Source organism: Hylaeus volcanicus, chromosome 6, assembly GCF_026283585.1.
Source record: "Hylaeus volcanicus isolate JK05 chromosome 6, UHH_iyHylVolc1.0_haploid, whole genome shotgun sequence".
Classification (NCBI taxonomy): Eukaryota; Metazoa; Arthropoda; class Insecta; order Hymenoptera; family Colletidae; genus Hylaeus; species Hylaeus volcanicus.
Genome location: NC_071981.1, coordinates 518,567 through 546,416, shown reverse-complemented (window position 1 = coordinate 546,416; position 27,850 = coordinate 518,567). Strand labels below are relative to the sequence as shown.

At 40.9% G+C, this 27,850-nt stretch overlaps 1 protein-coding gene across 9 annotated transcripts in view; it reads left to right on the top strand.

The window, feature by feature from the left end:
• Nucleotides 1-27,850, top strand: part of LOC128877864 (forkhead box protein P1) — a 392,211-nt gene that overhangs the window by 214,186 nt on the left and 150,175 nt on the right. For 7 of the 9 annotated variants that reach the window (XM_054125470.1, XM_054125469.1, XM_054125467.1 and 4 more), the window contains one exon: nucleotides 20,783-20,917. In XM_054125470.1, the coding sequence (XP_053981445.1) occupies nucleotides 20,783-20,917 (135 nt within the window). Of the gene's footprint in view, nucleotides 1-8,602; nucleotides 8,720-17,954; nucleotides 18,100-18,817; nucleotides 19,333-20,782; nucleotides 20,918-27,850 lie in introns of those variants that run through there. The other 2 variants (XM_054125471.1, XM_054125475.1) reach the window with 2 other exon arrangements.

Here is a 27,850-nt window from a genome sequence, read left to right as displayed (position 1 = left end):
TGCGAAATTTTCTTCGCCGCGTTTCCTGACGTTTCGTGGAACGGAATCCATGTGTCGATTTCGATGGCACGTAGGGGTCGCGTTCGGTCGTTTATGGCTGAGGCCGCTCGCGATGGGGGAAGTATTCGGTAATTATTCGCCATAGGCTTGAAAAATTGCCGCCTAATCCCGAAATCGATAGCCCTGACGGAAAACGCGCTAGTCTAAGGAACACCCTCTCACCCTTCTTCGTCCTCGTATCAGTCTTTTTTTTTCAGCCCCATCGCCATCGACGTAGAAAACGCTGGGGTGGTCGAGAAGGGGGGTTGGAAAAGTCTGGTGACTTTCCTTTTTCGCGTGCAGGCCCCCTTCGTTGTCGTATTATGAAAATAATGTATCGATATCGTAATAAGGGAATGATTGGATACGTCGGCGCTGATATATTCATCGGCATCCCCTAAATTCACCCCTTCCACGGACCTCGCCGTCGTCTCGCGTTCGCGCGGACTATTATTCATATAACGTATGGGGCTTTGCGAGGTGTCTGGGTTATATCTTTTGGGACGCTAAAGCGCCGTTTTTTGGATGAGGCATTGCGGGTATAACGAAAGATGGAGAAGCCTAGGAATTCCGCCTCGAAGGTGGCTGCGGGGAAACAAATATCCCGGGACAGAGGCGACCGATATCGAGAATATTTTCTCGTTTCGTGCGGAGCTTGTTTTATTTAATTTGCATAGAATACGCGTAAAAACGCTGCCTTTGAACTGGTACGGGAATCATCTTGAAAATGGGGCACAACAAAATGACACATAGCAAATGCATATAATAGAATACTATTAGTAATACAAGCATTGACAGTGTCGGATAGTTAAATTTATATTGTTCTAGATAATTGATAAACCTGATCTTAAATTCAACTTGTACAATAAATATTCATCTAATATCTTATCTTACTATTATCGTATAAAGAGACAACGTTCGTTTGTATGTACACAATAATTTTTAAAAACTGCTTAACCGATTGATAGCAAATTTTAACAGTAGCTTCCTTGTTTTCTATGGAGTAACATAGGCTACGTTATTTTAAGAAAAATGATACTAGATTTGCGTAAATATACGTAAAAATATGTACGAACCCTGTTACATAAAGTTACTTGTTCCTTATTAAAGTTCTCGTTATGTCTAAACGCAACAATATAAATTAAAGTATATTCCAATTAAAATTCTCCTGTCAATTAACATTCAATTATTAATGACTGTCAATGGCTTCATCCCAAGATATTTTTCTCTGAACCAATCACAAATCAAACATCACAGAATTAATATTCAACAACATTTCCAAAACACAAGAGATACTCCCTCGAAACACGAGAAACGCGATTCATAGAAGTATATTCCTTACTTCTCGTCTAACAAACTTATGCATTCGCGCGATCTTCCACGGACTGACTTCCGAGCAGCCGATACATAATGAACGACCCGAGAAGCATGCCGTCTAGAAACCTACAAATTAGAAATTCGTGTCAACGAAACTCGTCTGACTTCCTTCGTTCCATTGGACCCCTCTCCCTTGACGTCGCGCCCTTGCCAGAGCTACCCTGGGTGTCTGTTCTCGACGTCACAACATCCTCACGGCGCGCACGTACACGACACCGGGATTAAACGGGGAACGAACGATCCACCCCCTCGTAATCGGCTCGTCTCGCGATCTCGCGAACGATGTATAATTTATAAAACGGCATTAAATTGTCTATGTCGCAGACCCGCTCCGTTTCTAGCTCGCGACGGTTCGCTACTCCATTCCAAGTATGTATATACCGAGCGTCGCGGTAATTGTGGTACGATCGGATAGGGGATGATTCCTCCCGAGACACTGAGCCGAAAGTGTAGAAGAACATTTTTCGTACTATGTCTCGTTTTCGGGGAAAAATAATTTTGAAAATTGGGTGTTTATAGTGCAGCTGACTGTGTTTAAAAATATGGCAGGGATTTGGTTTATAAATTGGACTGATAGGCATCTTTCATGTTTGTCTAATTTATACAGGGTGGGGCGATAACTATTAACACCTCGGACATCTTCGAAACTATAACTTTCACAGAAATATTTGCTGAAATAATACTGTGCAATTTTATTTCAGCAAATATTCCTGTGAAACATATAGTTTGGAATATTTTTATCGATTCGCACTGAATTCGATGCGAGAAATTCAGCAAAAATAGTTAAAAAATTCTAGGAAAATTATTTCTCAAGTTATCGCCTTAAACTACTGCAGGAAAAATTTGTAACGTAAAAATAACGTCATATTCGGATTCAACGCTCAAAAAACCCGATAGATACCGAATTTTGTGATGATTGGATAATATTTTTATTCCGTATAATGACCCTGGGGGAAATTGACCAAAATCATGACTCAAGATTGACTTGTCAACTTCAAACGTCTGTAACTTCCTCAATTCTTAACCGATTTACTCCATAAACGTGTCGTTGGAAAGCTCTTTCGAAGGCCAATAAAAATTGTGTAATGCTAGAAAACGCTTAGATGGCTTTATCACACTAAAAATTCGAGTCAAAGATCACAAACCTCAAAAACACTTACAAATTTTCTTGAGGCTCTTGGAAATCTTTGATTGGGTCACCGATTTTTTCATGGGTACCTATGACGAACGTGGGCATTCGGTAAAAATTTCATCGTATTCCCATTTGAGGTTCCGAAGTAAAAAATAAATAGTTGCAAAAGTTGAAAATTTCAACGGGGAACCTTAACGAACAAAGATGTGTGAGCTTCTGTGTGTCGCTATAGGCATTGAAAAACCTCTAAAAAAATTCTTCTAGAGACAAAACCCCCAAGTTGGCAACCGTGATCTGCCACACGTTTTTCGCACTGACCTCTTGTGCACAAATACTGCTAGCAGAAATAAAACATTCCCCTGTTAAAGACCCAGTGTCTCTCAACTCTAGATTTATTTTCGCCCCGTTTATTTAATAATAAAAGTTCCGCCAGAGCCTAGCTCGGACATATTAGCTCGACTTAAGGCGTGGCATAATGATCTCGAGGCGAAACCGTCTTATCCCGAGGTCGTGCAGCGGACAGGGCGGAGAAGTGGGGTTGCTCCGAGGGTGGTTTCGCGGGGGTCGTGGGCACTCGGGCGAAAATAAGTGCGAGTTTCAGCTACCGCTGATTGCGAACCGTGACTCTTCGCGATGCTCCGCCGCAGTATAAAGTAATGTCTCCGCAGAACAGAAAGAGGGTAAGGTCGAGCAGCGGCGGGCCAGGGAGGTTCGAGGGTAAGCTTTAAAATCGGCGTCAAACGCGAGGAGGGCCACCCCTAGCCGCAAATTTTTATTCATTGACACTACACGGCTGAGCACCCTCCAACCACGAACGAGCCGAAAGACGGAGCTGGCTTCGGTTTTTCTTCGGGCTCGTTGCGCTATATCGGGGAGCCCTCGAGACCTCCTTTTTATTGTTATCATTATCCGCGTTCCACGCAACTCTTCCGTACAGTTCGCTCTCACGAGGAATGCTTTCGAGTGGCCTTTCATCTTTGTCGATCAGATCGTCGCCCATATACGTTGGCAGACGTACAGAAATGTTGGCAAATTGAAGCACTGAAAAGGAAAGACATCCTTGAGGCTTACTAAATAACCAAAAATAGTTTCGACATTTGGTTTAACCCTACAGTGCGCAATATTTTTTTGTTTATTACATATTTAACGTCGCATCAACCTTTGGTTATTAGCGACAGTTTCTTATGAGATTTTCTCCAATGTTAGATGTTGGTCCATATATGTGCATCTTTAAGTAGCTGGATTATTTTGTTTAAGTTTTCTTTTGTGCTCCACGCTTCCTTTAAACTAGTGGGTAGTTCGATTTTCTTTTCGGCTGTTTGGAGTTGATTCTCTTGCGCAGTGCCGGATGAAGAATCTCAAAAAACTTGATAACAGCGAAAGGACATCGAGGACGTCAGTGGCTTATAAATTCAGGAGGAATTTAGTGGGACGCCATGGATCAAGCCTCGGGCATGGGGGTTGGATTAGGGACGAAGTTGCAATTCACTTCGAAATATTTACTGTGAGAACGGTCAGGCTTGGAAAGTGGCCGAGGTATGGATGGACAGACCTCGGTTTTTCCCTTTACCTTTTAGAGTAAATAAAGACCCGGAGCGCACACGTGTTTCTCCGTATTTTCCCCAGGAAGCACGCGCGCGTTCGCACATTTGCGATCCGTCCTTGCCCACTTTCAGGCCTCCTACGTCCACGCGGTGATTTATGAAGTTCCGCGAGTATCCTTCGACTTGCAACTTCATCCCTCGGTCCGAATCTTCAACCATTCGGTCGAATATCGACGCGTACGAGCACGCGAGGCGTTCTTTGAATAAATAGAAGAGTCTTAGACAAGTTGAAAAATTATTTTTATGAGTCTTTGCTTTTTGTAATCCTTCTGGGTAGAAGGGGATGAAGTTTATATGACGCGAGGCAGTTCTTTGAATAAATAGAGGTGTGAGAAATGATGCCTTTGTATAATATTTACATTATTTGAATGAGATATCTCCTAAACGATTAGTTTTTCGACATACGTGGGTCGGTACCTTTTCGTTGACTGTACATTGAAATATTATTTGTACAACTGTAGCTTTGCTTTTTGTAATCCTTCTGGTAGAAGGGGATGAAGTTTATATGACGCGAGGCAGTTCTTTCAGTAAATAGAAGAGTGTTGACAAATTATTGTTACGAGTGTAGCTTTGTTTTTTGTAATTCTTCGATGTCTGACAGTCGGGGATGTCAGAATATTTTTGACGTAGACTATCTTCTCCAGACTGCAGACATTCTACATAAAGTAAGATCGGCGTCATGTAATTCATACGCAAATGCGAGTTTTCCACGTAGTCATTTACTTCGACGAAACTGTTACGAGACGTGAGATGTGTATTTTATATGGCTACGAATACGAAAATCCGGATTCGGCCCTCTGTAGATGACGAAGCGATCGCTGGTAGACGTACATTTATCACTTTTGCTGTTTCGAATAGGTTAGGATATTTTTAAATGTAACCTTATGCATTTGTATCCACGATAAGATACCATTTGTTATTGCACGTTCTCTATATATGCAATTTATCAAAGTTCCATTTAAAAATAGCGTTCATACATTCTCCTGCATAATTGCGTAGCAATCCTCTTAAATAAGAATAAACTATTATCAAAAATACTCAGCTCTCGAAGATTGCAATAAATTTAACATCCTTAATATTTCAAACGCTGCGACCGTACAAATGGCTATTAAAAAAAAAGAAAAGAAACTGAGCTTCGCACTTGCACACGTCTCCCCGTCAGAGGGTCGAAATTCCTCTCGGTCGCGAAAAGCGCTCGCGAGGATGTGTCTCTTTGCGAGGCTGACGGTAACGAACGTATAATTAATCCTATTGCGTTAAAATGATAATGACAGGGTCTCTGTGCGTCGTAACGCGAAAAAGGAAACAATCGTAAAGTTTCCGTATGCGTGTAAAGCCCAGTAAACCTCTTAAGCTTAACTGTAAAGCGTCCAAAGTTACCTTTTAGTGGGTGATTAGCAAAACCGAGCTCACCTTTTCAGCGGCCAATTACAGGAGATTCCGGAATAATCCTATTACCCACATTAGCTCATTATTGCATAACTGTATCTCAACGGTAGCGGCCACTTAGTACCCGGCTTGTCCCCCCAGACCCCCTCCTGGAATCCAGCAAATGTCTATTTCAAACGCTTTCGTCGAACTGATATCATCTGTCCGATACAGCTATCCCGGGGCATTACATTCGCGTTACAGGAGCGGCGTTAGGTCGTATCGCGATTATTGTAACACTTCTCGTGATACTATCGTGATTTGATCGTTTTTGATAAGTGGAAGGACGTCCATGGACGTTGGGTTTTATTCTGCGACGAGTATATTGAGATTCGAGGATAGGTTCGTGGGAATGCAGTCTTCTAAATACGACTAAATCGAGCGATGGGGTGTAAAGTATATTCCAAAAGGGGCTGTAAAATTTTTGGTTAAATATAAATAGTATAGGATATATTCGAAGAGAAAATTCTAGGGTTTGTTTTCGAGATTGAAGTGCATATATTGGGATAGATAATGCGCTCCAGGATTTTCTAAATTAAGTATATATATAGTTATGTAATTAAATTAATTGGGTTGTCCAGAAAGTCCATGTCGATTTTTGGTAGTGGTATAGGTCTGAATATATTGAACTGGTTGAAAACAAATAACATGCATTCATCCCTTAAAAGGCGGAAAGGTTGTGGAACAAAATGGCACCTATGTAATTCAATAAATATATATTAAAATTCAAACGTGTTTTCGAATGTTTCTTAGAAATTGACACGAACTTTCTGGACAACCTAATAGTTTTAGACTTTTTCTTTTCTTTTGTTGGCACTGCCCCTCAGGGGCTGTAGCATGCGAGTATGCAGCTACAGTAAGGGCTTAGCAACCCCGAGGTACCCAAGCTAGGGACCGGTGGGTCCCAACAGACGTGTACAAAACACAGACTAACGTAAATGTAATGTACAGAGTTACGATAACGCGAACTGAGTCAAAATTAAGAATTTATGCAAGGAAAAGTAATGTCAAGAAAAATAGAAATAATTGTATCGTGATGTATGGATTCAGTGCAATAACTGAAGTGACATTTACGCACTTAAAAAAACCAAGCAAGCAAAATTGGCACTGCCATTCTAAATATATATATTTTATTTTCTAAACAAAAATAACCCTTATGGTATTAATATAAAACAAAGTGTGAATTTACAGTACAGGTACTGAACTCGATATAAGAATACATTTGTTTATTTTGGAGATATATTGTATCTAAAAATAGCCAATATATATGAATATATAGAATGCATATGACTTATTTCATAATTAATAATATATATCATAAAATATATCATCGAATATATTTTAGAATACACTTTAGAATATATTCGATATTTTATGATATATTTTATTTTAATGTTGCGAGCTTGTAAGAGCTTGTAAAAAATTCGAAGCTGAAGCGAACCATGATTCATAAATACCCCGGTGCACTTTGCGCACTAAACAACAGAGAGACGTCTTCGTGTCGCGTTGAACCAGACTGATTCGTGGAGAAGAGGGGAATACGGTTGTATTTACGGCCGAAAAAAGAGAACCGAAGACATGAATTCTGAATATGTTGCACGCCAGACGAAGAAACAGCTTCTGTCAGACAGGGCCGTACGGTCAAACAAAACACGTGAAAAGTTTCCAAGAACCATTAGGACCTTATTTTCGAATAAAACAAAATTGATACGGTGATAAATTATTTTATTGAAAGACGTCAACCTCGACTAAATGGACTGAATAGTTTTTCGGAATAAAATAGCAAGTTTTCATTTAAAAAATTCTTTTGTTGCTGATGTTGACGTCCTTTAACAAAAATGTTCTTACAGATTGAATCTCGACTATTTTTTGTGCGATATGGACTGAATAAAATAGAAACTCTTCAATGAAAAAATTCCTTTCCTGTTGATGTTCTTTAACCAAAAAAGGTTCTTAAAGATTGAATCTTGGCTATTTTTAAACACAATATAGTCCGAACAGTTCTTTCTGAATAAAATAGCAAGTTTTCATTTAAAAAATTCCTTTGTCTGATATTGACGTCCTTCAACAAAAATATTCTTCAATATTAAATCTTGGCTGTTTTTAGATATATCTTTAAAAAAAAAGCTACATATTTAGTTCAGTACCTGTACTGTAAATTCACTCTTTGTTTTATATTAATATATGCATTTCAATTAATTTAACTATCACTTGTGACAATATGCGACTCGACTAAACAATTAAGTCAAAGAAGAGTTAACTTCACAGCATCACAACTTGAAAATCTTTCAAAAATTGAACCAATCGACCCCCATACGACTGGGAGCGAACAGAGTCGGACAGCCAACAGAGTCCAGCAAGGATTTGTTCCTGATCGGGCAAGAACCGGAGGCTTATCTGCCCAGCGGAGATTTTATTTAGATCCCAGGGGCTATAAATGCGAAACGTTTGAGGCGCCTCGCCGGCCAATCAAGCGCAGGGGTGTGCGTTAAGGGTGTTAGGACTATCCGATGTCCACACCTCTGTTGTCAGCTAATGCCCGGCCATTGTAAGGGGTCGCTCGTAAACGTACCGAATCTTCGAAGGTGTTGGCCCGTGGCGGCCCGTGGAAAGAAGAAGGTCGCCAGAAGGGAAAGGAAGTTGGGAGAAGTCAAGAATCGGGCTGCGTATTAGTGGAAGTTTCACGGATTCCTCCACCACCCCTTCGTTGGATACGAACTGGTCGACACCCTTGGTGGCTATCGGCTGACGGCAATCCGGCTAAATCTCTTCCACCATAAACGGCTAAACAAAGAGGTCCATTCTTCAGGGTCCAGCGAACCCCCTCCCCTTGGTCCGTCTCGCCCCTCTCGGATGACCTGCCCGCTACCCTTATCGGCCTCTGTCCACCACTTACGATCATCCATCTGGATCTTCTCCTTTCCGAGCGGAAAGCTCCGAACCGACGCGATAGTTCCACTCGCGTCCATTGTCCCGGAGGATTTTTTCGCGATACAGGGATCGTTTCCAGGAATCGAATCCGCCCTAACGCTGTCCGTATTGTCAGAGACGAATGAAGTTGGCCAGAGGATCCGTACGACCGTGGACGATGTAATTTAACCGATGATGGATCTCGAGATAGATTTATCAGGGCTTCAAGGTGAATACAAGTAGTTCCAGGGGCCTTTTTGAAATATTTTTTAAAAGGTGACGGGGGTTTGTTTTGGGAAAATATCTTATTAATTATCCGTGAATGTTATCGTATTCAGGGTTTGTGTTGGGATTGTTCAGAAAGTTCGTGGCAATTTTAACAAAAAATTCAAAGGCTCATTTGAATTTTGGTATATATATATATATATATATATATATATATATATATATATATATATTTATTGAATTACAGTCAGTGCCATATAATATCTATTGAAGAGTCTAATTTAAATGATAGGCTTTATGTTTCCAAATCAATTTTCCATTACAAATATGTACTTGAATATTGTGTATATTTACAATTGAGTACATATACTTTTATATTGTATTTTATGTTTATTATATATTGTATGTATTTATATACGGTACAATAAGAAATACTCAAGGGGAATAGCCACCTTGCATTTATCCAGTCAGTCCTGTCTTGCACTTATCCGGTCTTCTCTGTATACATGCTAATTTATTTTCAACAATTTCGATATATCCCCGTGGACTTTCTAGACAACCCAATAAATATATTTGACTTAAAAATTCTCTTTCCTGTGGAGACTATAGTATTTGGAACTATTTAACAAATTTTCGAGCCCATATTAAAACGAATACAGATGCTATTCGTTTGAGAACATATTCATCGCGAATATTATTTTAAAAATATATTTTAAAAATATATTCAGCTTAGTAATTCGTTCTTCTGTGGAATTCATGGCCTTTGAAATTAATAAGCAGCTCGAGCATGTTGTACCTAGGATTCGACCATTATTAACACTCCTCGAGAGTGTTACTGGATTCGGTATCGGATCCGACGTGGAGGGTGAGGGAAAACGAGGGCTTCTTATTTCTAGTATCAGTTCGGGACGACAGAGAGAGAGAGAGAGAGAGAGCGGAAGGTTAAGATCGTCCCTCTCGGTCCATAATAAAAGAAGGCAGATTAATGCCTTCGGTCTTGAATCCAATCAACATTATTCCGACAATAGTCCGCCAGCCAATACCCGTTCTACTCTGCTCGAGCTGATATTATCAACAGCTCAACCCCACACCCTTGTCCCCTCTTCGTCCTCCTGTTCGGCACGACAGTCACCCCTAACGTCTTTCTCTACCCTCGTGCCGCTTCTCGGTACTTTCACACCCCTAGACACCTCGCTCCTTCTTAATTCCACGGCCGGATGATAAGTATGCTAACAAGAGAACCACCGGCGCGGATACAGTAGAGGGGGTGAGATCGGGGGTGGGTGGCACGGGTGACTGGTACCTTAAAGCCAAATTAACGCTACGCTCACATAAACGCTGTAGACTTCTCCGTCAATGTTAATGTCTACCAGAGGCCATTAGCCGATCGAACCTCGTCGAGAAACTCCGATCGACGTTCGCTAAGGTCGGACGTTCTTTCCTCCAGGCCCTTCCTCTTAATCGCCACCGCGATAAATCAGCCGTGGAAAAACGTGACGCTGCTCGTCGACGGAAGCCACCGCGTTGATATTTTTCAAGTGACCTTTCGCCGAACGGACCCTCGAATTCGATGCCGAGCAACTTCGTCGAGATCTAAGAAACGCGAGGGTTGGTAAATTCGTAATACAGTCGATCTTATACATTTTCGCACCCTCTATGTTTATCTAGGAAGTTTGACTAAATTAAATAATTGTTTCGACCAGATACTGATGTTACCAAATGAATTTTTCATTATGAATATGTGTGTATAAGCTTATACGTGTATATATATGGGAGAAATAGTAAATGGGATGTATTTGAGAATATAAAATTGAAAAAGATAAAAGACTCTCGCGCGATGAGCCGAATTTTGTTTTTAAATATACAAAAATTTATGGAACGGAAAATCGACAATTATGAACCTATATGTGCAGATGAAAACCAAAATTTCCAGTGTACCTATTTCTACCATTGTCGATCAAATGACTGATCCTATAGACGCTCTTTTTAATTAAATGCAAAAATATTCTACGTGAAATTAAATAAAAGAATGCATGAAACAATCATATATAATACGTGGTAATGGTAGGTTTAGGGTTGAACAATTTTATTACAATAAATCCACTTTGTGACTTTCACGAGCTTATTCATATACATGCATATTTATAATGAAAAATTCATTTAGTAACATCAGTATCTGGTCGAAACTATTATTTAATTTAGTCAAACGCCTTACGAAGTTCGCATTTCTGAGTATAAAAACTTGAAGCCACACCCAACAATAATTAAACCCCCTCGAATGACCCGCAGGTTCCCCATAGGTCACCATCTTACAAAAACCCTCGCGAATAAAGAAAAACAAAGAATTTCCTTGCTAACCGTCCGCGTCTCCTCAGGAGCGACTCGCAGAAATTTCCATGTCTCCTTCGGTTATCGCCGGTAGTTCCGCGGAGTTGTAAACCGGCCTTTCTTTAACAAATCCGCCCATGAAAAACTAATATCCATACGATTCCGATCATCCCCGCAGCATCTCGGAGTTATCCACGAGAAAGCAACCCCCGTTCGAAGGAAAGAACGACGACGAACACGCGACACGGTGGACAGAAATCGTGGTAGAGGGGAGAGAAGGGTTCCGGGAACCTATAAAGAAGTGTTTTACGAGGGAAGATAATGCGATGAAAGATGCGAACCGAGGCCAGTCATCCCTAAAGAGTACGTGTAACCGGACCATCCGCCTTCTTTCACTGTCCCGATCTGACCCCCGCGGTTTCGCGGCCTTTCAACGGAGGGTCCAAGACTGCGAGAGGGTGGGTGGGAAAGGGGGAGAAGGGAACGGGGCTCTGGTCCTCGGCCATAATATATCAATTTCGTATTCTAATGTCCAGGCGGTTAATTCAAAAAGCGTCGACGCTGCGGAAACCTAAGCGGTCGTGGCTGCTCCCGCTTCCTGCATGGGAGGGTGACTGTCCTCCGGTTCTCCTCGTCCTGTCCTCTCACTCTCCCACTCTCTCTCTCTCTCTCTCATCCCTCTCGTCCGTTCGCCAACCGAAGAAATAAGGGTGGTTCCGATTCCCATGGTCTTTCGCAGTCTCGTCGTCACGTATGCCGACGCCGATACGCGCGAGTTTCGCCATCAGCGTGTTCGCTCGTGTCGCAGATAATTGGGGGGAACTGATGTTTGCGGTCCCGCGGGGATGCTCCCTCTCTCCCTACTCCTCCCTGCCAGAAAAGGAATGACGTACAATCTGCGAAGGATTTCGGGACGAAATTGCGCGCGAAAGGTAACCGATCGGCAAAGGAAGTCTGGCGTTGGGTCGATTGTCTCTCGTTACTCGACCATGTGAAGGGCGGAGAGGGTTGGAGGTTGGAAAGGATGATTGGGCGTTTAGGTTTACTGAGAGGCGGTAGTTGGAACGGTTTAGTTGTTGTGGAGATGTTAATGCAATTCGCATACAGGTTCGTTAAGTGTCATCGATGCAAGAATTAGATTTATAATTTTGTTGAGTCGTTATGGAGATGTTTAGTAGTTGGAATTTGGAGCAGGAAGGAGAAGAATTTATGAGTGAATAATACAATTCGCATACAGGTTCATTAAGTGTCATCCACGCAAGAATTAAATTTTTAATTTTGTTGAGTCGTTGTGGAGATGTTTAATATTTGGAATTTGAGGCAGGAGGAAGTAGAAGTATTTATGAGTGGATAATGCAATTTGCATACAGGTTCGTTAAGTGTCATCCATGCAAGAATTAAATTTTTAATTTTGTTGAGTTGTTGTAGATGTTGATAGCATTTCTGTTAGTGGTCAAATAACATTCGTTTCTTACGAAACCTACTCTTAATCGCCACCAATCCTGAAGCGTATCACCAGATACCACGCGTACACAACCTCAACCCGCAACCCTCAAACCTCAACCCCCTATCAGTAACGCGTGCCCATGTTCGTTGCCATCGAACGTCGTGAGGAAAAAGCGATGAGTAATCTGTAGTAAAATTCAGCGGTGGACTGGAGTGACATAAACTGCGTCGCGGATGGCCGCTTTATAGTCTCGTAATTTTCATCGTAACCGCCCGCGGAACGACGCCGCCGCGTTGTCTCTGCGCGTCGGTGCCGATCTGGACGACGGGATGCTGGACCAACGTTGGAGGGTGGTGAAAAAGGACTCTTTCGTCCTTCGAGTGCCGCGAACTATTAAAAAGCGCACGTCCGCTCAAATTCTCGCCGGTAGTAAATTACCCGAAAAAAGAAATAATCGTTAGATTTGACCGCCCTCCTCCGTCCTCGGTTTTCATCCCGGTCCCCGTCCCTCGGACCCGCTTCCTTTGCCCCTCGCCGAGAGCGTGCTCCGATGGAGAGACGGTCCTCTCTTTTCTAGGGTAAAAAGCTCTCTCCGACCGAGGAGCATCGCGGTCTCAGATAAAAAATTAGCCGGAGTTGCAAACGTTTCCACCTTAAATCATATATTTATCGCGACATTAATTCAACCCTTTTAGGTACCCTTTTTTCCCAGGGGCCGCCACTCGGCACGGAGACCAGAAACGCCTCCGCGACCCCGTCGTCTCCCTCGAGCTCTCTTTTTCCAGATCCTCTCGTCCGCCCTTCGTCGCCCTCCGTCTTGCCCATCCCGTGACCGACTACTTTTCGCCGACCAACCACCCGTCCCGTTAGCCCCCGGTCCGCTAATTTCTCAGATTCGAGTATTTTTATGTACCGTCGCGCGAACCTGACGGGGGTAAATCCTCTCGTTTATTATTTAGAAGGGGAGCGCGAGGACGTGCGCCCCGCGCGCGTGTATATGTTCGTGTAGCGAGCGTGCCAAGGGTTGCTCGGAGGCTCCCACACACGCTAACAACGGGGCATTTACCTTGTCCTTCTCTCCTTTTTGATGGGGATATACGATCTCGTTATCTCTTCTTACTTCGACTCCCGGCGATTATCCTTCTTTACGGTCGGTTTGCTCAATCGCACACCCACTGCCGCGCGTACGTGTTCCTGTGAAGCCGTTCCTCGGCACGGCTTCGTTCTTAAGCCTGGCCGGCTAACCTTGTCGAAAAGTCTCGTTAAACCTTCGGTAGTCCGCATCCGGCGGGAAATGATTAACAGCGCGCAGGGAAACCGTGTTTGTTTGTCAACATTCCTGTTGCGGTTACTATGGGCTCTGTATGTCCAAGATACCATACGATTCTTCTCAGTTTCTTCTTCTTGACTTATTAGTCGCTGGTAAACTATTTTTTTCCCTCAAAAAAAAGAAGGCATACTATGTGCCAGTGTATCAACTATTATTATATTTTCTTTTTTAATGTTGCAAATTGCAAAATAAAATGTACTCCTTCTCAGCTTCCACGTTACTGATCAGTTGAGCGAAATCAAACAGTATTTTTTGAACACGTTAAATTCCGTTTTATTTGTATGTCAAGGGGTTAATGTAAAAGAAATCAATAGTACACAGTAATTTAATTGAAATTTATTAAACAACAAGACGTGTGGTTTCTACACGTTCTGAACAAGGAAACAGCGAAGAAAACTGAAGGAAGGCAGTTTCTGCTCTTTAAATCACCCTAATTCACCCTAAATATAATGTAAAAACTGACTACTGCACGTTAGTTAGTTTTTCATGGTTGATTTCTTCTCCGCGTGCCCCCGTTGATCGTTTGAAGGACAACACGTGGCTGAAGTATCGAAAGTGTACTTTTCATGGTAAAAGTGCTGAGAAAGAAAAAATCAACAGACCTATTAGGTATGAATAAGCGACAATGACCGGAACCTACCGCGTAGGAGTGTGTGCGATTGTTCATAAATTTCAGTGACATTTTGAACGAGATATAGAAGGTGGACTTTCTATTATATTAATCTGAGTTGAGAGCTGGATGTGGGAATAATGTAATGGAAGAAAATAATAGATATTGGGCTGGAGAGAGTGGAATGAAACGCAGCCTAAATGAGGGAAATAGTATAATACCAGCAGTTAGTCGAGGAAAAGATTAAATACATAGACAGAAGCACACAGCACAGAAGCACACAGCACACAGACATGTATAGACAGAAGCAATTTTTAGAAGGGAATAAGCATGGGAGAATATTTCAATGCGAGTGGCGAGAAAAAGGAAGCAATAAAAGAGGAAAATTTTATAATTGACGAGAACTGTGAGAATTGGACCTAATAATTAAGACGGATACAAGAAAAGAATGATGCATGAAAATTCGCGTAAATGTAAACCAAGTCCATTTATTCCTCGAGAAGTTAATTAACAAATGCATACTAATTAGACCTGACATCAACTATGCACACTCAAAGTACATTAAAAGCCTCGATTCTTACAGATTAAATATTCTGACTTAACTCAAATTCTCAAAATTTGTGTTTTCATTCAAAATTCTTAACATGTATAGATTCTCCATAAAATTAAAATATTTAAATAAAAGCATCGAGGTTCTACCGTACTTGATTCGTAATAAAATGTTCTCCACGCTGCTGGGAGATACAAAGTGTTGAAATAATCGAAAGATTTTACGTCAATAACGTCCGCGTCTACGCTTATGCACAGTGACGTAACCAAACACCATCGAATTCACGAGAGCGCATTACTCACAATGAAATAGGAAACGAGACGTATGTACGTACCCCAGAACCCCAGAGCGACCGTTGTTTACTTAATAAATACATATTTAGTATACACCACGTACACAAGCCCCGGCTGGCCGGCTGCACCTATTTTTGCCCTTAGTTTTGTTGTCATAGGACCAACGATGGGACGGGGTCTCCCCTCGTTTCGAACCGCGGTGGTACACGGGATACACCTAGCCGTTCGACAATGGGAACGGCTAAAGCCGAGGATTTGCTTCGAATAGTTCTGATAGGACTAGTATCGTAAGCCTAATAAAGTTGCTCCGTGGAATTTCTCTTCATCCCCCTTTCGTACCGTCTACGAGACCGTCGATGCAGCAGCGGTTGTATTTCAAATTTTTTTTAGTGGGTCCATTCTCATTCATCGGGGTGAATTATTTACGTTTCAGTCATTCCTCCATCACTGACGAATGAAAGAAATATTCGGAATTTATTCGTGACTATTACTCGATTAAATTGTTCAGTTTGGGGTTGTTCGTTAGGAAATATTTGGTTGTATGATTCAAGTTTTTATTTAACGAATGAGGCATGAATTGTTTTCAATCTTTAGTCGTTACTTGTCGTTACTTATTTTTAATATTCATTCACTAATATTACATTCGTTAACATTGGACAAATCCAAAAATATTAGAAATTCAAAGAAAAAACGAATTCGCGAGGAAACATGCGTCTACGGATTAATTTATATACGTAATGAGCAAACGAAGTCCAAAAATTAAAGTACACGGTGAAAGTGAGGTTGAAGTTCGGCGAACTGCCGTTTTACTGCGAGAATGGATGTAATTTTTGCATCGTCCGTTGAAAATTTCGAAAGCTTGATTCCGTGGAGTACAATTGTCATGTGCTCGAAACACGAGTGAAAGGAATATTTAAGGACACGCCGTTTCGAGGAATATTTCGTCCCCCATTTCCGGTTCGCCTATACAAACTTGAGCCGGTGGTTCAGGTTGCGTCAGACAACACGTGTACACACGTATTTATGAAACGGGAGTGTGCGCGCGCACCACCTCGTATTTATACGTACTCGGTCATCCAACGGAAGGAATATTCATAATTTGGAGCTGTTCGAGCGGATCGAGCAGCCTCGAGAATTTTCCAAGTTTTAGTTATTGCGTTCAGGGAAGCTCCATTATTTTTTCATTTGAATTCTAATGACGTATTCTTCAAAAATTTAATGGACTAGAAAGATTTCAAACTTGACCAGTGCTCGACAAATCTCGAGTCAAACATCGCTCCTCTATTTGTGCATCTATGCTTCGATTCATGCTTCGACGTATTCTTCTCTCTATGCTTTTATCCATGCTCCGATTCATGCATCTATTCATGCTTCTGTCCCCGTTTCGTTTCACTCTTCTATTCAAACAGTTAAAGACCACTCACATTGCAACCAAAAAATGTCGATTCGCGCTCCAAAATTAAATCTCTCACACCCCCAGACGTTAAGGGAAACTCCATTATTTTTTAATTTGAACGTATTCTCCAAAAATTTAATGGAGCAGAAAGATTTCAAACTTGACTAGTGCTCAACAAACCTCGAGTCAAACATCGTTCCTCTATTCGTGCATTCATGCTTCGATTCATACCTCGATTCATGTTTCTATCCTTACCTCGATTCATATTTCTATCCTTACCCCGATTCATGCATCTATGCACCCTTCTGTCTCCGTTTCGTTTCACTCTTCTATTCAAACCGTTAAAGACCACTCACATTGCAACCAAAAATTCGTGCTCCAAAATTAAACCTCTCACACCCCGAAAAACACTCTCTTGATCTCTCTAGACCCACTTCCCCTCGTCTCCGTAACTTCGTCTAAAAAACCGAGTTAGAAGAAAACTCTATCCCCGTTTCGTTTCATTCTTCTATCCAAACCATTAAAGACCACTCACATTGCGACCAAAAAACATCGATTCGCGCTCCAAAATTAAACCTCTCACACCCCGAAAAACACTCGCCTCTCTAGACCCACTTCCCCTCGTCTCCGTAACTTTCCCTAACTTCCTCTAAAAAAAAACGAGTCAGAAGAAAATTCTAAAAAAGAGTCGTCGTCGCATAGACTCAGCTGCGCGAACGTTAACGAAGCGGCCGTTCGCGCGTCACACGTAACCGGGGAATCGCGCGCAGCCGCTCGCCAAACAAGCGTGCGACGATGTGTAATGTTCGGAGCACGGAGAAGCATATGGGAAGACAAGAGAGATGGAGAGACACATGACGAAGCGAGCAAACCAGCCGGAGAGCCACGGGTTACAACGTGCCTCCTATATGATGTACTGGTTTGCCTGGCGGCGGTGGGGTCAGGGACGTGACGAAGGGTGGGTGTTATGGTGGAGCGAGAGGGGAAAAGTCTTCAGACACCAGGGGCAGGGGAGGGCAACTCGCGATAAGTGGGGAGGGGGAGATGCCGACAGAGAGTAGGTAGGGCACACGAGAGTAGAAGACGTTCGTATGTACGTGTAGTGTTGAATGGGGAATCGGTGGGGAGAGGGGCGAGAGAGCGAGCTGAAAGCAGGCCTGTTGGTTGGTTTCAACTATATTTGTTTATATTTACACAATAAGCAACAGCCTCGCCGGTTGGGCGGCGCGGCATGCCTGTGTGCCGCTTTTAGTGTTTAGTCCTCGCTACTCGGTCGCCGCGTGAACGTTGCTTTTCGTCTTCTTTACGGCCGTCATCGTTTCACCTCTTCGCCCTCCACGGTTCCGTTCGGAGGACTTCTCTGTCTTTTTCGAACGCGTTTCGTGCTCCGCTTTGACGGCCCCGTCCACGTGCTTTCCAAACGGAGTGGGGTACGATTATATTAATAAAAATTAATTCGATACGTAGTCGGTTTTTAAATTAAGTATGGAATCGATTACTTGGAGCGCGGGAAAATTGAAACAATAGTGATTCGCTGGCGAAGAACGATTACTCGACGACGTCTTATTCGGCGAAAGGACTTATTCTTGACTAATTATTGAAACACTCGATTCACGCGTTGAATAAAAATCGGAGATTTAATTCGTTTCGAAATTGGAGTGGGAAACTTTAACCAATGGAGTGCTTCATAAAAAATAATTTAGAGTAATCGAAATAAATATGTAGTTACTAGTTCGAATCGTGCAATGAAAAGTAGAAGTTTAATTACGGAATTAGTTGTTTCGAGATTGGAGTGGGGAAATTTAATCAATTAACTGTTTGGTGAAAAATAATTAGTCGACAATGTCTTTTTCAACATTCATATTCGAATGAATAATGAATGGACAACTTGGAGTAAATATTCGTGACTAATTATTCACGTTTTCAATTTTCATGTCCAGGATAAAAATTACACACTCGGTGAAAAATAATTATTCTCCAACGTCTTATTAAGCATCGAGTGCATCGCACTCGAACGAACCACTTGGAAGAATATACTCCATTAATAACACAATCGCTACCGTTCTCAAATAAACTCCGCAAATCGATTCCTATAGTTTTAAAATCAACTGAAAATTATACCCGTCTCCAATTTCGACTCCTCGACAGTGTGTTTTCGACCCGGTGTGCGCGCCGTAGACGGATTAACGTTTCCAAGTTGAATGAACGCGATTCATTCGGATACTTTGCCCGAGATATGTGCGCACGATGATCTTCGCGCGACGCTAATCGATTCGCGAAATCGTGTGGCCGTTGTTCGATGCATACGTTCGCAGAGGACGAGCACACTTCCGTCATGGTGTTTCCACGTTACCGAAGACGTGGGTCTAGTCGCGTGTGGTGACGCAGTTCCAGTGTGACGACGCGTATTTGAGTTTTGTTTACTTTCCCGCTTCTTTTTGCGGAAGTGTTACGCCCAGTGTGTTTGTGCCAGTGTGAAACGATTTGACCCGCTTCGAAAAGACGCACTGTGCGCCGTGGCGGAGATTTTAAACTACGCTTCTTCCATGAATTCCAAGCTGACCGTTGGTTGGCTTCCATTCAGGACCAAGGGACTACGATCTCGTTACGAGAACGAGCGCGACATTTACGCGTTGTACGATTGCTTTCGGGGGTGGAATACAGTAAGTCCGCGTATTTATGGATTCGTTGATACACGTGTGGTTCGGTCACACGGATGGGTTTCCTAAAAGGGACGTTGGGGTTTTAGTTTTTAACGAAGACATGAGTGGTAGTGGTAGTCGTTGAGATTTTATTTTACACATTCTAAGAGAGCACATGAAGTTTCGTTCCTATAAAGATTGGTATTTTAACACGTTGACCGCCATGTCACCCATTAATGGGTGACAGTGCTGTTTACTGAAGAAATAAAAAAATTAATTTTGAAAGTTAAATATCAAAGAAAATGAATTTATATGAAATATTTGAATTTCGGCGAAGTCACAAAAATAAATACCGCAACAAATGTTTGATTATGTAGTCTCCAATGGTCAGTAAATAAGATTTAATCGCAGTAGAAACTTTTAAGAGTATTAGTGTGGCAGTCAACGTGTTAAAATAACAAAATGGCGAGTACTAAGTTCTGTTAAACGTTGTATTTATCGCAACGCAGAAATTGAATACTGCACTAAATTGAATACTGAAGGGGTGAAATTCTATGCTAAGCTTCGATGTCGACAGGTGTCAACTCCTGAACCATTTTAATTTTCGCAAAAAATTGAACATAATTACATATTGCACATCTGGCGAGTTTCAGCCTCGTAAGGTGATAAAGGAACAGTTGGCACGTGGTACGACAAAGTTGATGTCGATCGTTCCATTAAAACTGAAAAAGATACGCGGATAGCTTATTTTAAAATCGATTCTAGAATTATTCCTGAATTGAGCATTCCTAGAATTCGCTGTTTATTATTAGCGGCGTGTACGAGCACAACATTGTTGCTTTCGCCACGAGTGCAATGGAATTACACGCGTCAGACGTGATCTAAAATTGTTCCTTCGCCGAGGGTAATATCGGATAACAATGCGCGCTTCGAGACCTTCTTAGAACCGCCATTATTCTTTACTTGCGCGCTCTGACAGGAGTAAACTTTCGTACCGAGGTGGGCAACATTCTTATCTGGATAAATACATTAACAACAGTGTTGTAAACACATGTATCACTGTACAGTAGCAATTGCTTACATCGAACTTTTCCTTATTTTTCTCTCTCCGTTTCTGAATTTCTTGAAATTCTTTAAGTATTATTTTCTAAATTGTGTAATTTAAAAAGAGTTCCAAAAGGGTCATGTGAAAAGGATTTGGAAACTTATTTGAAAATTCAGTAATTGCCTCGGAAATTGGCCATTGAAGATGAAAATATCAGATACCGAATAGAAAGATAACTGTGTATCAATTACTTCTCAAATAAATATTATAACGTAGTGGAATTTGGAGTGGATAATTAAAACTCTAACTCTTTGATGTAATAAACGTACGAATTGTTGTATTTCCATTCGGTATCCGTTTAAATAAAAATTCTGAAGTTCGCTGTACCGGAATTCAGCGATTGACGAACGATGATCGTGATTTCAGGACGATGGCATAATGGATCATGACACAGACGGAGACGGCGCGATCAACTTGTCAACGTCGCAACGACCCTCCGCCGCCACCACCCCTAATGGTGACACCCCCTCGTACGGGCAAGATCAACAAGACAACGACCAGGTAAGGAATTAGTCTACAGAAATTTCAGTCTGGCAATATAATAATCTATTCCGCAGTCGTCCCTTGGGGTAACAGTACTTGACCCAATTTTTATTACGTTAACCCTCGGTTAACCACCCGGAATTTTTTATACCGATCCAAAATTTTGTGCTCGACTTTCTTTATTCAAGTTTGGATCGTTTCGACAGATTTTAATATTTATTTCTAAAATTTGTGACGTGATATATGATAGTAAAGAATTCCAGGGAAATGTTCTGGATCTTTTTTTTTTAAGTGTTTAGATTTGTTTACTTTATTCTCGTAGTCTCGTCCAGTAATTTTTATGTAACTCTCTGTAGCAGAAGTTTTCGAAATAATGGCGGGCATGATGCATCCGTTTCTTAGTAGCGCAAGGGTTAAGACTGAACAAAACAAACACTAAAATTTGTTACTTTCGTTCCAGGTCTCTACTAATTTTAGAAGCAAACATCTGCTCGCGCTCAATAAAGTCTAACGCGCGTTAAGACTAAAGAGACACCATACGTTCCGATTTCGGCGAACCAGTCCCGCTTCATACTTTTCATTTTCAATAATTGTAATCAGATATGAAATAATAAAACTGTCTTTAACATAGTAAACTCAATAATTAATTCTGAAGCTCAATTAAGTTTTATCAAGCTAGAAGATTTAAAGTCAACTCGTTTCAATTACCATAATCAAGCAAATAATTCGATGTTAAATGAGAATATTTTAAAATTGATTATTACTTAATTTAATAGACAAAAGTTATCCATTTCGAAGAAATTTTATATTACGGTGCCTCAACTCGCATTAGTGAATGCATCCGAGGGTCCCATTGTTTTCCAAGAGCAGCGATAATCCTCGATAAGGGTCGTTGTCGAAAATCGAAAAGGGAATCGAACGATCGACCGCGTCAAAGCGTCGCGATACAAGACGAGAAAACGCCTAAACCGATAGCGATCCGCTTCGTTTTGGGGTGTTTCGACCTTAAAATCGACAGTTCCTTTTCTTCCCCTCCCTCTTGTAGTAAACTGGCCCGAGCCGCGATACTTCCGAGGCGTTTGACACCCAGCGACCATAAAATCGAGCCCCCTGATTTCAAATTCAATTCAAAATCCCGCGTTCGCGGCTGAACGCAATATACCACTCCGGGTTGCCTGGGCGAGCACTGTCGAGGGAAACAAATGTTTTATGGCCCTTAAAGCGGCCTTTTCGACGGTTTCCTTTTCGAAGGGGGGAACGATATGGTCGCAACGCTCTGGGCGCAGGTATAGAAGCCGGCTTCAGAATGCATATATGCGCGACCGGCGTGGTTCGAAACGCCTCGAGAACTGTAGCTCTATTCCTATTCGTTCCACCGCGTTTCAAAACATCGGGTAATTGAGTTGAATTTCTTGGAAATATATTTTCCTATTCCTATTGTTTTCAAACTTTATATTTGACATTTAACGGACGGGCCACGATCCAATTTATATGCGAATTAATCGTTTTGAATTTATGTAGAAAAACATATTAGTTGGTGGTTGTTATATTTATTTGGGACACGACATTCCAGTGGACTTAATAGAATAAACTCGTTGTGCATGGACCTTCATTGCTTTGGAGATAAGGTTTCTCGAAGATACCCGAGACATGTGTGCACTCCACCGAATTCCGGCTTCAAGGATATTTTTTACAAGCCCGCCTGGGGTATCTGTAAGTCAGCAGCCAAAGGCATTCGACAATAACACAGTCATCGACACCGTCAATTTACTTCATTTAACATCGTTACTAATTATTGGATAAAATCACGTGTTTTATTTTGACACATCAATGTTTATTCAATAATGAGAATAACACAGTTATCGACACCCTTAGTTTACTTCATTTAACATCATTACTAATTATTAGATAAAATCACTTGTTTTATTTTCACACATCAACGTTCATTCAATAATGAGAATAACACAGTTATCTACACCGTTAGTTTACTTCATTTAACATCATTACTAATTATTAGATAAAATCACGTGTTTTATTTTGACACATCAGTGTTCATTCAATAATGAGAATAACACAATCATCGACACCGTCAGTTTACTTCATTTAATGTTATCACTAATTATTAGCTAAAGTCACATGTCTTATTTTCCCACATAAATATACATTCACCAATCCCAATTAATTACAAAAAAGTCCACCATTTTTCCCAATCGATTCTCCATCGACTCGCGTGCCCCATCGTTCCCTCGAAAATCAATTTTCTCAAACAAATCGCCCCCCCCCCCCCCCCAGATCGCCCAAACAAATATCCTCCCTAATTCCTCATTAAATTTTCTTTCCATCCAGGATTACTTCTAATTCGAGGTTGCACCGTGTAGTATTAATATCTTTACCCCTTTTCGCGTGGAAAATCCCGCGATAATTCGCCGGTCATCGATAACGTCCGGTGGCGGGAATAAATTATTATAATAATCGCTGTCTAGCGCGCGCGGTCTTCAAGCACGGCTCGCCGGGGTATTTTTATTCGTACATCGTTTACACGGAACACCCTCGCACTCGTGTACGTGCAGATAGTAACGGTGAATATCAAGTTCACGTGACGCACCAGGTAAATACGTGTGTACCAACACGTCCGCGTGAATTACACGCGCGACACGTACATCTGCTCGCTTGTTGGTTACGTGTAAACAGAGATTCGCTTATCGTCGCTCTGACACGTACACATAAGTGTACAGAGAGAGATATTTTTGGGATTATTTCAACGACACACTGGTCTAGTTTCCTCGAGCTTCGCTACTTTTTTCTTTTCCTTCGGTTCGTTCTCGTTACAAGCAGTTTCCACGTTGCATCGAGTTAATTAAACGAGAGGCAATCGTTAATTCGATTCGAGCGCGAGTCGCACGGGATGCGATCTACGCGATATAATAATCGAGCGATTACCTGGTTATTCGGACTTGAGTGCGTTACTCTTTACCATAAGTGTATTAATGCGCTGGAATCGGAACGGTATTAATTTTCTGAGTCACGGATGGATATATTAGTATGGCCAGTGGGTGTTCTTTGCGAGTCGTTGACTTCGTTCTGCGTCGATACGGAGCATCTTAAACGGTCAAATGACCGTTTTCAAATTTTTGTATTCATTTTTTATAAGCAACATATGAATTATACATAATTGTTTCATGCATTATTCAATTTAGTTGTACGTAAAGTAATGTTTTGTTTAATTGAAAGAAGTGTCTTAAAAACTGGTTATTTGTCCCATCACGGTAGAAATAATTACAAATGAACATTGGTAGGTTTAGTGTTAACTTCCTTGGTTTCGAGTTTTTTTCTTCAGAACATGTATATTTACTGACTTATTTCTAGAGTAGGAATTCATCTCAATGTAAATTAGCACATTTGAGTAAATACTAGTCATCTTAAGATGCAGAGGAAAATTATGTAGTCAAAAATTAAAAAACAGTAGAAACAACAAAATTATTATACTGTTTACATAAAATCCTTACCTTGAAACTTGGAGAAATTTAGTTTCAATTTCATCGATACTTCTAAAGTATTAACCCTTCGCACTCGGGGGGTGACTTAGAACTTCTAAGTTAGAAGCGACAGTCTTTATCCTAGATTTTGTTGAATCTCGAACTGTTCCTAAATTGTAAAGCTATTACGCTTTGAAGTAGTAGTAAAATATTTTATTTCCAGGACTCTGCAATAATAATAGATGATTTAGTCGTCTAAATTGTTAGCTCCCTGTCAAAATAAAATTTCTCTTAAATAAAATCAACAACAGTGATAGTATTATCTTTTTTACGAATAATAATGTAATTTAGAAGATCTGTAATAGTTTTATTGAGAAAGTACATTCCTCAGGGGCTGTAGCGGTGTTTATAGCTACAGTACGGGCTTAGCAACCCCGAGGTACCCTAGCTAGAGAAGTAAGAGATACTGCAAACAATATTAAAACAATGCAGGAGTCATGTAAGACGATGATAAGAAGAATGAAAATAAGCTAGTAATAAGTAACGAGTACTGCAATAACTTTGTTTAATAAGTTACGCATTTTAAATAAATGAATGAATGAATGTATGAGAAAGCACAGTGGTGTGGTCCCTTTAGAAGCGTGAAATTCGAGGCGATTCGAAGATCGAGTTTTGAGAAAATATCAAGTTCTGCTGACCACTCGCCGGCTTGACCACGACTTCCTGCCCTCCTCCATTGTGCCATAGAGGATGGCAGAGTAGAGGGACGGTGGGGGGCTCTTGTCGGGTTCTGTAACTTCAGAGGAGTGCTGATGCTCAAACTTGTTGGCTCCCGTTAACACCTTCAATTGTTTTCCTAGGTCAATTATTTGCAATTACCACGCGGAATCCCATTCCGTTCTCGTTATCGCGTTCTCATTGAAACGGGCTGCGGAGCTCGACTACAACTTCGTTGATCGAGTTTAATTTATTCTTATCGGTCCTCTGTGTTCTCTCCGAACCGGTTAGGAGTGTCAACAATGAAGTAAGATTAAAATTCGTGGGTTTACAAGGTCTCGACGAGCGATTTTGGAAGACAAGTGAAATAATAGTTTTTGGATCTATATATAGAGGAAAGAAACTCGTACAATGGTTGGATAAATTAAAGATAGAAATTTCGAGGGACGAAGAATGTTCTCTTACTTGAGAAGGAAATTTTAGTTCAAAAAGTTCAGTTCTTTATTCTTTGCACACCTGGGACTGTATTGTTTAGATTTTTGGAGACATCCTATTTCTTAGATGCTGTTTTACAATATTCATTCTTTTAGAATTTGTGAAATAAGATTTTATCAATTCTTGAATATTTACTTAAGAAGGGAATCTTAGTTCAGGAAATTCAGTTTTTAATCCTTTCTAATCCTTCACACACCCGAGACTGTATCGTTTAGATTCTCGCAGGCATTTCTCAGATGCTATTTTGCAATATTCATTCTTTCCGAATTTGTGAGATAGAGTATTATCAATTCTCGAGTATTCATTTCCAAGGGAATAAGAATACACAAGGTGAATTCCAACCAGGCATACAAGAAAAATGGCGATATTATAAATTCGTGAAATTCGGTTCGTGAGTGATTCCCACGTTCCATTACCGTCGCTCCAAAATTAATGCCGGCGAGGTTTCACGCGGAGTGACGTGAAACTTGGAGACAAGACACTGGCCACGCAAGTTCCAATTCTGGCGCGCGCTCCAAGCCAAGAGATATCCTGGCTGTCGCGAGGACCAACAGGCTAAAGTTTCTGCGGTTCCGAGCCGATCGAAGTCCCCCGCGGCGTTGGCTGAACGCTGTTTATAATTTAAGAGGCTCGCAGGAGTCGAGAGGGTTGCTCGCGAGGGTTCGAATGACGTCACTGGAGGACCAAAGGTACGCGAGTACCGTTTCGCTCGCGTTTCGCGTATCGGGGAAATCTGATAAATAGCTCGATGAACGATCCGTTGAAACATTAATTCGACAACGGTACCATTTTCGGAGCAGGGCCGTCTTAACAGCATCGCGAGGGCCCTGGACAAATTTCTGAGGGCCTTATCTATGGAGAAGAAGAATAACAATACACCAAATACATTTTTTTTAAATATAATCAATTTTTGAAAAATATCAGCTTATAGAAGATGATAAAGCGGAACTTTTTTATATTTACGGTTTATTCATAGGACGCTTAGTTTCGAAAATAAAAATTGGATAGTTAGAAGTTCGTTGCGGAAATTGGATTTCAAGAAAAAGGTCTTCCAAGTTTACAATTTTTAACTCCGAAACTGAACGTCGTATGAATAAACTGTAAATATAAAAAAAATTCGTTTTGTCAATATCTACGAGGTGATATTTTTTTTAAATTCGATTGTTCGACTGTTATTTTCTTTTCTGTAAGACCACAGCGACAGAATCATACCACTTACGAAATCTCAGGAAAACGGTCTTTAAAGTTTTTAATTTTTATTTTTCAAACTAAATTTCGTATGAATAAACTGTAAATATAAAAAAGTTCCGTCTTATCATCCCCTAGAAGCTGATATTTTTTTTAAATTTACACTTCGACGCCTCTCAGAATTTTCAACAAAAATCGTCCTGCGGTCAAGGGTTAATTGTACAAAAATAGCGATTTAGAGTTACAAATTTACGAATCTAAAGTCACTTAATTAATTTCCACAGCTAATGAATGCAGCATAAAACGAAACATATATTTTTATTTTGCACAAGGATGTCATACTGAACCACAATTCCTTTTTTCTTTAAAAAGGAGTTCAGGTGGGAAGGAGTTAAGACGGTCCTGCGCCCTGGACAGTATCTTTGGTCGGTTTAGGAAAATGTACTGCCCGTTAATTATTCAATGATTGATTTGGTTTGTCGGTAAACGAGACCACGATTTTGGCGTGACCCGCGGAAAAATAAAATGCCCCGACCTGTATCCGTTTTGATATAACAGGGCTAAACTCGGAATTGCCAATAAGACGAAGGCGTGTTAATATTAGCCGGATAGTCGATATTTGAAATACGTCCTCGTTCCTTGAATCCTTCGAAAACGTAAGAACAGAAAATAGAACGGCGTATAATCTTCGATTGCGTTGTTAAGACAATTTTTGAATAATGCATAAAACAGTTGTGTATAATTTACATGCAGCATATAGGAACCGTATAAAAAATTTGAAAACGTTCATTTGACCGGTCGTGGTAGGTTTAGTTAATTAGAATTTTTACAAAAATTGTTCCACAGTCAAAGGGTTAAGTGTACCAAAATGGCGATTTAGAGTTGTAAATTATCGAATCTAGAGGGATTAATTAATTTCTATAGGTAAATTCTACCTGTATTAATATGTGGAAGTTATTTATAAATCACTCCAATAGGTGGAGAAGCAGCATGAGTTAGGTCTATTTTAATAATATCAAGACTAAACTTAGGTGAAAATTTTGTCTAAGACCCTTATCGTATTCAAACGTATAAA